General features: G+C 37.6%; 1 protein-coding gene across 1 annotated transcript in view; it reads left to right on the top strand.

Annotated features, from left to right (window-relative positions):
- veph1 (ventricular zone expressed PH domain-containing 1) overlaps window positions 1-16,109 on the top strand; it is a 110,352-nt gene that overhangs the window by 83,654 nt on the left and 10,589 nt on the right. The window contains exon 12 of the mRNA XM_079373981.1: window positions 8,989-9,106. Within this exon, the coding sequence (XP_079230107.1) occupies window positions 8,989-9,106 (118 nt within the window). The remainder of the gene's footprint in view (window positions 1-8,988; window positions 9,107-16,109) is intronic.

The raw sequence follows: 16,109 nt of genomic DNA, 5'->3' as shown, positions 1-16,109 counted from the left end.
GGATAGTTCATCTAAAAATTCTGTCATTAATTACTCACCCTCATGTTGTTCCAAACCCATAAAACCTTTGTTCATCTTCGGAACACAAAATAAGGATAACACTTTATTTTAGGCTCTCTTAACTAGTTGTTTGTTCGCATGCATATTACTAGAATATTAGCCATTTATTAGTAGTAATTAAGCACATATAAATGCCTTATTCTACATGACCCTATTCTACATCCCTAATCCTACCCAATACTTAAACTTAACAACTACCTTACTAACTATTAATAAGCAGCAAATTAGGAATTTATTGAGATAAAAGTCATAGTTAATAGTGAATAAGTGTTCCCTATTCTAAAATTATTTATTTTTGATGAAATTTCTGACCTTGCATAGACAGCAACACAACTACCACGTTCAAGGTCCAGAAACGTAGTAAGGACATCATTAAAATATCCCCTGTGACATCAGTGGTTCAACCATAATTTTTTTAAGCTACAAAAATACTTTTTGTACACAAAGAAAAAAAATAACGACTTTATTCAACAATTTCTTCTCTTCCGGTTAGTCTCCGCTACCACTCACGGGAGTGCCACGTCGATTACCACAACCACGATGCATCGTAGTGCTGCCGTGAACGCATGTCTAAGTCTGACACGGAAGAGAAGAAATTATTGAATAAATTTGTCATTTTTGTTTTCTTTGCACACAAAAAGTATTCTCATAACTTCATAAAATTACAGTTTAACCACTGATGTCACTTGGGCTATTTTAACAATGTCCGTACTACGTTTCTGGACCTTTAACATGGTAGTTCACTCAGGGGTCGCAAGCTGTCTGAGAGGTGGCTGTGCATGCTTTGACAGAGCGCACTGAAGACTCTCAGAGAGTGCGCGAGTACTTTATGGGTTAATTTTTGACATGCCCTGACATTTGTGTTTCTTTTAGTATTTTAAAAACATATGTCAAGTCTGATTACTCTGTAATCAGCTCATTCTGTGCTACAATAATATGTGAGCAGCAGGAATGTACATGTTTGTGTTTTTGAGAAAACAACATTTATGCATGGTTAATGAAAAACTTAATTTTTTAAGTCCCAGAGATAAGGCCATGAAACACTTACATAACATTTGTTCACAAGACTTTTGAGAACTGGATGTGGTAGACTAGAGTTTTTGCTACAAAATGATGTGAAAATCATCCTGCACACAAACACAGAAAACAATGTATTGATTTAACTTTTGTAAGACATGTTTTGTTAGAAAGACTGTATTTGAGGGAGTGACAATGGTCATGAATATTTAGTGATTCACACCTGAAAGGCCTCCCTATTGGGCCATCAATGTGACTGTGACTGTCATGTAAGAAAGAATTCGTCCAAAAACGAAAAGTATCCTAGATGAACTTGATAAATCTGCATGCTTAGTTTACAGAGGTGATGTGGGCGTTTACATGTTTGAGCGTCTCACGTGTTTATCATTTGAATATGCGGCTGCTTGCGGGCATGATCACATTACATATAATAAGCTTAGACAGGAAAAACTGTACCTTCTGTGGAAGCAATGTTTGTAAAACGCTGAAAATGCCAGTTAAACCCTAAGAATTTACAAAAAAAATTACAATAGTGCTCTTATTATAACGTCATGTACAGAATATGGCAGTCCTAGTTATTCTTGTTCTGCATTTCTGTTTTGAGCTGTGCACACTGAAGATCACCAGTACAATGAAGCACTTTGATAGAGGGTTTTTTTTTTTCAACGAGGTTTAAGTCATCAGATTTATAGGATACACTTCATTATTTATACTACATAACCTTAGTATTATGACTTATCTGTGCACAAAATGACCCGAATGGACAAGTGAACATGCTTTGAATGTGCTTTGTATGTGTAAGTCCTATTGTGGATGCGTTCTTCATGCAACAAAGTGCAGAAACATGGCAACTGAACTCAAAAAATTCAGTGTTTTATTGTAATAGTGTTCTCATTATATGCATATGTCAGTTCCAGTCATAGTTATTAATATTCTGCATTGTTGTTTGAGCTGCTCGCACTGCACGCTGAAGAGATAATCACCATATTAGGCATACAATGAATCGCTTTTCTGCAGTGTAACTCAATCAAATGCATCTTATATGAAATAATGTATACATGATATATATAAACAAAATATTTCAACTTAGAGTTCCACAAAAGACTGTGAATGGCTGCACAAGCAAGCTTGACTGTCTGTGCTAGTAATGAAGATATAACTCTGTGGATGCAATCTTTCCATAAAAAAGCACTGAAACGTGGTATATTCTTTTACAGTAATGTTCTCATTATAATTTTATGTAGCCTATATGACAGATTTGTTCTGAACATGTTGCTTTTAATGTTACCTTCCTTTTCAAAGTGATTCAGGCAATTCAAGACCATCATGGCTGTACGCATTTGAAGTGTCTCAGCAGGGGGTGGAGTAGTACAAGAGAGTATTGGTTGGTACGCCATGAGAGTACTATAGTACGTACCCATTTTTCAGCTCGGTTTGAATATCATTACACCCCTAAAACACAGCCAATAGCTTTGCTGCTTTACATTTAAATGGCTGGTTAGCATTCACTAGAGCAGTTCGCAGCGTGCTTCAGAAACCCTCCACCTTCCCCAGCTCCACCTGTATAGCTCTGCTACAGGGTGATTTCATGAATGTTATATGTGGGAGTTATTTCATATGTTATATGTGCAGCAGCAGTATTTCTTATGCTCATAGCAGCATGTTGTGGATGTATTGGCAGTAGAAGGTCTTGGCAATTGCTCTGCCGCAGCAGCAGCAGCACTGTAGCAGATCTATTCCACCAAGACCAAACACATTATCATTGTCATGTACCATGCTAAACTCGTTGCCATGACAGATTTTATCAATGCACATGCATGTAGCGCATGAAATACTGTTGATGGGAGCTCAACCGCTGAGAGGCGAACAGACCTCATTGATTCTTGCATGTGAAGCAAGCACATTTATGCATCCATTCTTTATGAAATTTTTGAAGTTTCAATGTTTTGTTGTAATGGCCTTTAAGTGGAAGGACATAAATCTCTTAGGTTTCATTAAAAATACTTTAATTTGTGAAGACAGTCTTATGATTTTGGCATGTTTTAATATTATCTCTGTTTAAAACTGCAGTGCAAAAATAGTGATTTAAACATTTGTATGTAACTGGCTGCAAACCTTTGAAAAAGATTTTAAATATTGAGATGTAAATTAAATATATATTAAAAATGTCTAAAAAATAATCAATATATGTTTTGGGTCTTTTTCAGCTAGTCATGGATCACATGCCTTCATTTGCACTTCTGTACAAATTGCATTGAGTTCACAAAATATGTTATCAAATATAAGTGAACCACACACTTTCCAGTATAGCCATCTGAATGATGTTGCTGTACGGTGTCGCTTATATAAGAAGTCACGCCACTGGTGGAGCCAGAAGTTGACACACTGGACCACTCAAATAGAGATGTTTTCATAGCATTATTGAGAGACAGTATTTACACTCTTGTGGGAAATCAACCTAAGAAATGGCTTCTTAAAGTTGTCTCTGCACATTAAACTGAGTTAGGCAAAAGTATTTTACCATCCAAACAATGACCCCAATAGCTTTAACAACCATTTACAGTCAGTTTGTCAAGTGTTCTGCTGATTGTGGTATTTCGAGAGAATCTTTGAAAGTCTACATGTGCAAATACGTCACCAGCTCATGGCCTGTCTACAATCTAATATATATTTATACTGATGCAGATGTCTGTTCCTCCTTTTAAATTCTCTAGCTTTCATCCAACCATGACAAACAGCCATATGTGAGATTTTACCTTTCACAAATGTTCAACGAGACATATTTATTGTTCAAAGGTAACGCAATCCTCAAAATTAATTATGTGAGTTATTAACATTAGTTGGGGATTGGCCCATCAACAATATGCAGAATTATTAACAAGACAAAGTCTGAATAGGAAAATGTATTAACAACATTTGAGTAGTGTGATTTACCAACACAAACACGGGGTCAAAAATATTAGCATTAAGCCATATTGTTAATAGACAATTTTGCACTAAAATATCATAATATTTGTATGGATGTACAACCTTTGACAATATGAAACATGAACCATGTCCTTTGAAGTATGGTCTTTTATTTATTCATTTATTTATTGCTTGCTATCCTAATTATACATTATTTATATGGTTAGTTACATTATGTTACTTGCATTTACAATAGTTTTTCCAGCTGCAACCAGAACAGACTTGCTGGCATGGTTGGGTTTGGACACAAAGAGTGTGCAGGGTGCAGTGGGCTTTTTATTATTCAAAAATAAAGTTAAAAAATAGGAACAAAAACACTGAATCAACAAGGCAGGACAGGACCAGGCAACACAGTAACATTAGACCATGTAAACAAAAGAGGACAGGTGGGATAAACTAGAAGGCTGGAGTTAAGATTAAAGATAGGAGAACAAATGGCATACAGTAGAAACAAACAGAAGTCATGTGCTCACACAAAACATGACAATATGAAGCACGTGGCCAATGAAAAGTGTCTCAAGCCATGAGCTGCACCAAACATGAAAGCAAGGTGCTAAACAAAAAAAAAGGCCTGACAAGCAACATAGACTCGTTGTAAAATACATGCCTCTGTATACATTTCTGCAAAACTGAAAAAATATACCTATATTTATGAATCACTGCAGTTTCCAGTTGAAATGAACACTAGAGGCGGTAAAACTCTGACAACTTTTATTCCTTTTCACACAAAGCATGATTTACAATTACAGAGTTTTGATTTATAAAGGCTAATTTCACACAATTTCTTGCAGAATATTTTGTTATGAGTTCAAAACAATTTTAATATCCTGCGCAATTTGAAAATTGATACTTTTGACCATTGTCGTCACATATACACAGGGCCTAAAATTAACTTTTTGCCACACCTGCCAATGGCCGGTGACTTAAGAAAATTTACCGGCCAAAAGATTTTTGGGACCTACAAAATTTGAAATTAAATTGAAATCTAAAATCTATTAAAGGTTAAAATTAGTGCTTTGTGTCAATTGATTTAAAAAATATATATAAATCACACATTTTTTTGCAATTAATCATGATAATCGCATACTTATATAGTCAATTTCACGTTGAACCTCCACATTAATGTAGAAACAACATAAGGATAGTATATTTTAAATGTTGTTAATGGCATCTTTTTACTAAGTAGCCTATTAAGTATTGATACCAATACTGCTACTGGTGTCTCAATTAAATGCATTTTCCCTCAATTTTACCTGTTAATTATAGCCATTCAACATTACAGTATAACTGAAAGCCATTATTTTTAACATTTAATAGGCTCTGAAATATTAAGTGATTTTAAAGCAATCTTCACATATGCATATGCATAAGCTATACAGATTAATCTTTATTAATCAGCGACTAGAGCAGTCGAGTGATTTCTCTTTTTCTTTTGTTCCTTCATTTACATCAATGACAGACTTTGGTGGGTTTTACTTTAAAAGCAGCACTGTCTCTTTAAAACCTGATGCACATGACGCGGATCAGACACATATCCTATTTTCTCCAAACTCTTTACGGTCATTTAAGACTTTATAACTCATTTAAGACTATGTTTACGAGGTAACTGGCCAAAACCACGTATTTTGACATAATTGTGTGTGTTTTCGTCCGTTGAAGCGCTACTGGTGCGCTGTCTGAAGTATGTGTACAGACCATGGGGCAGACGAACGTAGACTACTTCAGTGGTAATTTTAGGCCCTGCATATACAGCTTCATATGCATAAGATTACTAATTCAGTAGGTTTGCTCGGTAGTTCACGCGATACGGCATTGCACTTGAGAGATGAAGAGCTCAGGTATGAACCCTGTGAAGACTACAGTTTGACAAAACAGCTCAAATCCGCATGAGAAAGTGAAAATGGCACAGTTGCATGAACAAATACTTTATTATATCACTTTTGCATTTGTTAACTCTATTGGGTAGGTTTAGGGTTGGGTTTGGTGTAGGGGATATTTCCAACACGATAAGAGCATTAACCTTTAGCGACACTCCCAGATTTTTTAATTCTGAACAGCCGCAATACGTACCTCAAGCAGCGTAATAAAAAGCCCAAATCAAAAGTGACAGAACCCTGAAACCTGCAACCTAATGTTGGGTTAACCACCAGTTCAAAACCACTACCTTAGAGTGAATGATTTGGGCAAGTCCTCTTCAGCTCAGATTTTTGGAGCCCAGCTTTTAATAAGAAACATAAACCACAGCACAAATATCCCTTACCAGACTCCACATGTGAGAACATGTACACATACACACACATGGCCCTCATTTAGATCTATGTACTTGACTCATCTGTAAAAAATACATCAAATGCAATTTGTGCTATTTGAAAGGTTTTCATGGCACAAATAATCAAATGCACATTACATTTCTTGCTCGATTCTTACACTGATTTAGTTGGCGTGAAATAAGTGATGGCAGAGAAATAGTAAGATGACACGACTGTTCTTGCCAGAGAGGTTGTCTGCGGGGGTTTGATAATGACCTGCATCAATCTACAGGAGAGCAAAAAGAGAAATTTAAACATAAGATGTACGATGGATGGTCTTTCATCTGCCTTTGCTTTAAACTCAATGAAATAAAAGCTCTCACTCACAGGATAGGTGAAAATTAAACTCTTCTCTACCCCTTGTGTCAGACTACTCTTAGGTCTGAACAACTTGTATCATGTAGTTCTAATGGAAGTTGTTAGGGCTTGAAACCGGTTTCTTGAAGCAGTTTCTTTTCTTACAAATTTGGTGTTGTTCTATTGTCAGGGGAAGTTGGCTTTACTGTGTCTCCCACCTTAATCTAAGTAATGTGCTGCCATGCTGAAGGAGATGGTGAAAACTCTTTCCATTCATCTTTCTGAGCCTCAGGTCTGAGAAAGCTGGATTGACTGATGACCTGGTTTTATTCGCTTGAGGTGAAACTGTGCGTAATGCAGAAAGTAGAAAATCAGACCTTAATGGAATAGTTCCCCAGAGCTCTAACCAAATAATAAAAAAGCTCTGTATTACTCAAGCTTTATAATTTTAAAGGGATAACTCACCCAAAATTGGAAATTCTGTCATCACTTGTCATCTGTCATCTGTATGACTCAAATGCAGAACACCAAAAAAATGTTTTAAAGAATGTTGGTTTTGCTTATCATTCACTTCCATTGTAGGAAAAAAAGACTTTATCAAAAGATCTTTTATTTTCCACAGAAGGATTTCATGCATACCTTTGTGTGATTTAAGTAGTTTGATTAACCACAATTTCTCTCCCTCATGTAGTTCCAAACCATCTTTATAATGATGACGATATTTGAAGATATTTTTACTGAAACCTGAGAGGTTTCTTTCCCTCCAGTGAAAGACCATTCAAGCAAAATTTCATCAAAAGTCATCGTAAAAGTAAAAGTCATGGTCACTTTATTTGATTTTTTTTACAATGATTTTTTTCTTTCACAGTGATCTGTCATGTTTCATTAAAAATGTCTTCATCTGTGTTTCTCTGATGAATGAATTTCACATGGGTTTGGAATGACATGAGGGTGAGTAATTTTCGAGAATTTTCATTTTTATATGAACTATCCCTTTATGGGTGGAGGCCATGCACAAGCCAGTGATCGTAATTTCTTGGAAAGGACTTCCGAAAAATCTTTGTTTTTGTCCCAACTCTTCTGTGTGATGTTTGTGATCATTCATTTCCAGAATACCTCAACCCAGTATAATACTCACTTCACTTATTTTGATATCTGTAAAAACAGATAATTTTCGAATATCATTGGTTGTCTTCATTTTGGCAAACTGCTCTTCCTAAAGGCCACACACCCTCACATCCATTGGAAATTCTAGTCAGTAAGCACATTTAGATGTTGACTCTCATTGTTCATTGGTGTCTAGCTGTGCTGTTGACTCTCTAATACATAAAGTAAATCCCAGATTATCATTACGCAGCTGTTTCAGTCCATTGACGGCCTTCCACAAAGACTTAAGAGACTAGATCAAAAGTCTGTCCTGCTTAAAGACTTTTAACCCTATTAAAGGTCCATTAGTCTTGAGTGGCTAACCACAGCTTATCACAACACTTTCAAAGCTATCTTGTGGTTTACTACTTTCCACAATGTAAATATTCACCTTTAAATCAATATAGTGTGCGTGTTAGCCCTGTTCCAAAGACTAGTAATCTGTCTCACTAGGACCTTTCTCACTGCTTTAGTTCCAGAACTAAAAGTACAGTACTAAAGTACTGGGACGATTTTGCGCAAGCTATTTTCCAGTACCATTTAAAGGGTTGCATTCACACCGACAGTGGGTACTAAGAAGTGACGTAAACCGGTGTAAATCAGTGTACACTTACGTCACAGATAGTTCCTAGAACTGTTTTAGACCCTACTCTAGGAGCTAATTTAGTTCCTCCAAACGCAGCTCCTGGAACTAAAACCGTTCCTAGTTCCCGCTGTGCGAACACGCCAAAAAGTGGGTAGTTCTAGTTTGAGTACTATGAAAAGGTTCCTGTGGTGCGAAAGGCCCTAATGTTACTATTTACATGCGCAAGGTAGCACTTTTGTCATAAATGTTAGCCATTTTTCTAGCTTCAGCTAGACATTGCTTCTCTCCAATATTTTGCCCTTGAGAGATATCTCAGCAAACCGTACCCACAGTAACTGGCACACAGAGAGCGTCTCAAATTCGTTTGATTGGCAAGAGAGTAATGCGTTGCTGTCTTACTTTTTTGGTGATTTCAGAATCTCAGGATACAACAGAAAGAGGTTTGATGTCTCAGGACACATATTTCAACAATGTCTATGCTGTTCCATTAAAATGTGCAAAAGAAATGTGGCGGCTAATGACCCTTTCACTTGTGTGTCATCTTCAGTGCTGTGGAGTAGCTTCATCTGCTAAATTTCATCACTCCTTCTCTGTATTCACTCTCAGGATGTGGACAGTTTGCAGATGTATCTGGAGGAGGTTCGTTTCTTTGACCTGTTCAGCTACAGTGAAGAGGAGGGTGGCTGGCTCTGTTTCATGTGCAGTAACCCTGAGAAAGCCACAGGTAAATGAGATTTGCTTCTTGTTGGTCTTCTATAAACATACGCACACACTAAATGAGTCAAAACTGTGACAATATACAGGGTTCGCACGGTCATGAAAAACCTGGAAAAGTCATGGAATTTTAAAACAGCGAATTCCAGGCCTGGAAAAGTTTTGGAAAAATAAATAAACCCAGAAAGTTTTGGAAAAGTCATTGAAATCTATTTCACAAAACTCTGTATAATAGAATTATGTTTAATCAGGTCCTGAATTTTGGTGCAGGATTACGCATAGGCCATATCGCATAGATTTACTCATTCTCGCAGCTTTTGGCTTTAAAATGATCGATATTCACACATTTATTCTATAGCCAATAGTATGTAGGTTTGATGAGTAAATAAATCCACACAGACTATCAGATCAAATTAGTCGTTTATAAAGAGCTTGAGTGATTCAGCTGTACCGCGTCTTCTCTCTTTGGCTTTCTCTTCAAACGGCTTCACATCGGTGCATCTCGTCTGCACTAAAGAGCTGCTGCACACTGTGATACAAGACTTCCGCTCATGTTTCAGTGCTATTAGGCACGTATCCAATCGTTTGTGTGGAGAGTGGAAGCCTAAGCGCGCTTTGCAGGACATGGAGGTAGAGCCCTGCGCGGGACTGTTTTCTTCATCCCGCTCCCGCCCGCGCCCGCCGAATTTCTGACCATTACCGTCCGCTCCCGCAACGTGTGTGTTACACTCCCGCCCGCTCCCGCAATATGTATGTCCACTCCCGCCCGCACCCGCAAAACTCTGAGAATTTATTCCCGCACGATAATAGAGATGCATTGATTTTGTGTCTTCTCCCATCCCGCAGGAAAAAAAAACCCCGTATTGTATTGCTATTATTAAAGAGATTCATGTTTGTTCCTTTCCCTGACCTGCATGTATTCTGACGCACTGGTAGGGAAGATGAATATAGCCTGGGCTATCGGGGACATCTAAAACGCTTAGGCTACCGCGCGTTTCTTTAGACTTCAAGTACTTTGATTTTGTTGACAATGACATCATGTCGCTAGGTTACCTCCCGATCCAGCAGTGTTTTTTTTAGCCGCCCATTCCCGCCCGCAGCAAAGTTCAAACCGCCCGCTCCCGCGAGATTTGCGTTGGGTCCCGCGGGACCCGGCGGGTCCCAATCCCAATGCAGCCCTCTACATGGAGGCGTCAGCGCGATTACTTGCATTTTTTTCTTATAACAGTGGAAACAACCGTCATTTTGCTCATAAAGGTAAGAGTAATACATAATTTGGGACTGTTAAGGGTCTACTTTTATTTGTGTGCACTCACAATAGAGCATACGTTGTGCTTTGTTTAGAAAACAAACAGGATGCGCTTTCTGCCATCTCGGTCTTGAGCAGGAGCACTTCACAAAAATGAACCGAAACTCAGCGAATATTGTTTCCCCTGGCCCCCACACATTCATCGTGGTAATTACTTGCTGGGGTTTTGCGGCAAGTTTTGTGTGCGCTTTAACGCAGAACTCTTCCAGTACTCACTGCTGCTGCTGGACACTAAACACCATCCGAGCTGATCTTGACAGTCGCAGTAGTACGATCTCGTGTTGTTTCCACCATCACAGCAAATCCTTTTCATCACCATAATAATTGATGAATATCTAAAATATAAAAATAAGGAAGAAACCTAAAACAAGCCCGATGCCCGGCCCGCGTCTGAGCTATGACGTGAAAATTGTCCCAAAGCCATAAATAAGTCAGGGCCAGTCGGGCTCGGGCTGAAATGCAGGGCTCTAGTGCAGCTTGTTGCGTTTAAGTGGCAAAAATACACACAGAATGGTGTCAAAATGGCCATCCTGGCGAGTATCTTCATAAGCACTGTTGTTTTTTTCTTAAGTGAATGTAAACAGTTGTGAAAGAAATTCAGATCCTGCGTCTAACTGAGTTAAATAAATGATAAGATTCAGTGATGTGATATGTTCTCTATGTGGAGTAACGTCTGGCAAAGTTGCAGCTTGTACTCATTACTAAAACAAGAGAGCAAACAAGTAGCATTAATAGTCATTCATTTTAGTTAACATATGCTATGAAAATCTGAAAATTAAGATTTTTATTCTTAGTGTAAAATAATAGAACATTAGGTCATGAATATTGTCTGAAAAGTCATGGAAATTTATTATAAAAATGTGTACGAACCCTGAATATATCAAGATTATTCGGTTGCAAATAACCAAACTTAGTCCCTGATGTGTGAGAGAAGTAATGGTGAGTTTTTTCAAGGAATCGGTTGATGCTGTTCACAAAAATGGTCTTAATGATTCGTTCACAGCTTGGGCTCATCTGGTTCTTGAATTCAACTCGCTAACTCGATCCGGTCACAGCTGTTAACAGCTCACTAGAGGGCAAGATTATCAGTGAATAACAGTCATGATTTTAAAAGAGTTACAGTTGATCCTTCTCTGACGTTAATGATTAGCGGCTACATGATTTTGCAAAAGCACATCAGGACTCCAGATGTCACATACAGCTTCAGTCCTCTGTTATGATTGCTGAAATCTGCTTTCCATGAGGAGAAGAAACAAACAAAAAATATAGGAGAAGGTGGTTTGTCTCGTTTCTGTAGCTGAGAGAGTTTACATCAGCCCAGCATTAGGATGTTCATCATTTAGACAAAGAGGCTTCTGATCCCATTCAAGTGCATCCAGAATCGCTGTTGCTTTGTTTTGAATCTTTTCCAGATATACAGATGTGCCTTTTCCACAAGAACCAATTACATACAATGGAGAAGGTTTTTGCCTCTGGCCTGAATGTTTACCAAAAACAATGAAACATATTGTAAATTGGTGCACATGGAGCATGGCTATTCCATCTGAGATCATTTATAGGCATCTGAATCACAAAAAAAAAAGAAAGTCTCAGGTCTCAGCATTGATATTGCTGAAACACGCCATCATTTTCCATGTGGTTAACAGAGCTTCTGCATTGCCATCAGTGCAGTTTGTGTAGTAAGGTCTAAAACAATGTGTTCCTGTAAAAAAAATAGCTTCATTGTTTCATAAGTTTCATTAGAAGGTCAATGTAGTTTGACTAGCTTCACCAGCTAAGATTTGTGTGACTACTAGCTAATTAAATCAACACAATGCAAAACAATTTTTCACAATGATATATTTTATGATCAATTGAAATTTGTTAAATGGAAGTTTACTTAATCTATTTGGATAATTTTTGTTTGTCATAACTGTCGTGGATGAACTTTACGGTTGGAGGAAAAAGGCAACCAGAACCAGCAGGGACCCGTTCGAAGTTTTATTGTGCAGAAAGTGTCAAAAATTCCATAGCGAAGAAATAGCGCCACAAACAAACAAAAACAAAAAAAAATAAAAACAGTTCAATAGAATATGTGTCCGTGTCACAATCTATTGTTACAGCAAACGAACTAGTCATTGGTTAAACAATATACAACAGGACTGTTCAATCAGTAGCCGATTTTGCACATTAATCTTGCTAAATTTTCACAAAATTGACAGATTAATGCTACCGGTAATGTTACAACTTCTCATCCCAGAAAACTGCAAATTTACCAGCACTTCTAATATTTTATGCTCAGTAGTACTTCTAGGCTTTGGATCTTTACTCTGGTTTTTGGTTGTTACTCTTCATGTTTTTCTACTTTGAATATTTTACACCCCCGGAGTTGGATGTTAAAATTGTTCACTGCTGTTTGTTGGAGTATTGGATTGCTACAGTACATGAAATTTTGATGCCGTCACTTTACTTCAGAAAGCAAATGTTTAGGCCACAAAGAGACACTTTAATGAGACAGGAAATGTTTTTATACACCACTATCCAGCAGCCAAGGTGGGAATAAAAGACTCATTGAAACCTCAATAGCAAGAGCCGCTCATTAAACAAGGGTTGTAGCACACATTCTACCTCCTTTCTACTTATTTGGAATGTGGGACAGTTTCCATTAGCAGAGAGCTGTAATAATTCTTAATAGAGCGAGGTGAATGTTTACAGAAATAAGGACTTGGGGAAGGGTAAGCAAAGCTTGGACAGGCAGCACGTACCTTGGCAGTGTTATGGTCTGACACAAGTCTGGTGTGTCGTCAGCTCATGAAGCACATTATGTGCTTTGAGAGTTCTCCAGTGTTTGGCTCCGACATAAATGAGAAATTCAAACAAGGGGGAGAGAATGCAGTGATACAGCTTCAAAACTACCAAAATGATGCTGCTTACCTTGCTGCAGAAATTTCACTAGGAGCATCCTGGCTGTTGGCTGCCTTTCTCTTACGGTCCTGTCTAATTTGTACATTTCAGAAGCTTTTAATTGACATTTTAGTTTACGTAAGAAAACTGTGTAGAAATTATGTAACCCAAAATGTTGGGACAATTTTTTTTTTATTTGAATAAAATATAAACTAAAAGACTTTGAAATAACATGAGAAATTCACAATAGAACATAGAAATCATGACAAATGTTTAAACGGAGAAATTTTACACTTTTATCCACTAAATGAGCTCATGAGAACATCTAGCAACTAATTAAGTTAATTGACATCAGGTCTGTGACATAAAAGGGATGTCTTAGAGAGACAGAGTCTCTCAGGAGTAAAGATGGACAGAGGCTCTCCAACCTGTGAAAGAGTGCGTAAAAAGATTGTGGAATACAGCGTTCCTCAACATCAGATTGCAAAGGCTTTGCAAATCTCATCATCTACAATGCATAACATCATCAAAAGATTCAGAGAAACTGGAGAAATCTCTGTGCGCAAGGGACAAGGCCCAAAGAACTTTGTTTGATGCCCTTGGTCTTTGAGTCTCAGACGACACTGCATCACTCATCAGCATGATTCTGTCATTGACATTACTAAATGGGCCCAGGAATACTTCCAGAAACCACAGTCACTAAACAATCCACCGTGCCATCTGCAGATGCCAACTAAAGCTCTATCATGCAAAAAGAAAGCCATATGTGAACATGGTCCAGAAGCGCCGTCATGTCCTGTTGGCCAAGGCTCATTTAAAATGGACTGTTTCAAAGTGGAAAAGTGTTCTATGGTCAGACGAGTCCAAATTTGACATTTTTGTTGGAAATCACGGACATCGTGTCCTCCGGGCTAAAGAGAAGGGAGACCTTGCAGCGTTTTATCAGTGTTCAGTTCAAAAGCCAGTATCTCTGATGGTATGAGGGTGTATTAATGCATAGAGTATGGGCAGCTTGCATGTTTTGGAAGGCACTATGAATGCTGAAAGGTATTTAAAGGTTTTAGAGCAACGACGTCTATTTCAGGGAAGGTCTTGTGTATTTCAGCAGGACAATGCAAAACCACATACTGCAGCTATTACAACAGCATGGCTTCACGGTAGAAAAGTCCAGGTGCCTGCCTGCAGTCCAGATCTTTCACCAATAGAGAACATTTAGCGCAACATTAATCTAAAAATACGTCAAAGACGACCACAAACTCTTCAGCAGCTGGAAACCTATATCAGGCAAGAATGGGACCAAATTCCAACACCAAAACTCCAGAAACTCATAACCTCATAACTGTTTTGAAAAGAAGAGGAGATGCTACACCATGGTAAACATGCCCCCGTCCCAACTATTTTGAGACCTGTAGCAGGCATCAAATTTGAAATGAGCTCATTTTGTGCATAAAATTGTAAAATTTCTTAGTTTAAACATTTGTTATGTTATCTATGTTCTATTGTGAATAAAATATTGGCTCATGTGATTTGAAAGTCTTTGTTTTCATTTTATTCATATTTAATAATTTTATAAAAATGTAAAATGTCCCAACATTTCCAGAATTGGGGTTGTATTTAAACATTGCCTTAATTAAAGTCATAAAATTCAATCAGGTGTGACCTAAAAAGGAGTTTGTGTATCATTTATGGTCTCCAAACTATTGTTTGGAAACTCTAGAAGATATTATTTTATTAGTCAATAGCCTTGTGGTTAGTGCGCCGGCATACAGCAAAACCACATCCCACCTCAATAGCAGCAAATTGTTTTGGGTAACTGTCACAGATGGACTATAACTTATGACTTTAATTTTGGAAGGACTGCAGGAGCACATGTACACACACAAACAGTTTACACCATTATTCACACACACTCTAGATGCCGGCAAATTAACATCAATTGTAGGAGATGTGTGGTTACTTTCCTGTTTGTGTGCTGTAATTTAATTGTTTGTTTATATAATTTTACTTTTATTGATTGTTTTGTCTTAATGTTTTGTTACATGATGTAACATGTTAAGAAAGCACACCAAACTCTTTTACAAATGTTAGTTTATTTTCCATGTGAAACTAAGAAATACTTGTAAAACACTGCAGTATTTACATTTTGAACCACCTTTCACCCGCCAAACCTGTATGCAGTGGAAGCAGCCATATTTAAAGCTTCCAATTGCCCAGTAGGAAGTAGGAAGGGCACTTCCATTGTTAGTAACATCATTGAGGGGTGAGATCAAGGAACTGAAATCTCTCATGAATTTTGTCTGCAATGGTTATGAATAGTTCAGTGATCAATAGTGTAATACATCTGTTGCATGCTAGCACAATTTGTCTTATGTGTTGGTCTAGTTTTGCCTTGTTTTTTAAATTGTTGTGCACCTTCACATGGTATGTACTAAAGTGGGAGGAGCCTAACTCTATAAAAGATGTTTTTGGAGTGTGTGCGGGTTGTTGTATATTTGGGCCTGAATATTGGTGTAGTCAGAGTACACCCGTGAACATCTTGTAAATTGTTTTGAACAGTTTTTGTATATATATATATATATATATTTATTTTTTCCCTTCCTTTTTTTTGTGTATATTTTTGGGGAACCACCAAGGTTACACTGAAATAAACACCCTGGACTGAATTCTTCCTTCTCTCGTCATTGATTGTACACCCTCTCCGCCGGTACACCCTAACACTTTATTTGAATGTATCCTTGTTACACGTTACATGTACTTACTATTATAATAACAATAAATGATGCATAATTACATGCAAGTAACCCTAGTCCAAACCCTAATT

Source organism: Barbus barbus (genome assembly GCF_936440315.1).
Source record: "Barbus barbus genome assembly, chromosome: 23".
Lineage (NCBI taxonomy): Eukaryota > Metazoa > Chordata > Actinopteri > Cypriniformes > Cyprinidae > Barbus > Barbus barbus.
The sequence above is the reverse complement of the archived record's forward strand: the minus strand, read 5'-3'. Positions and strand labels throughout refer to the sequence as shown.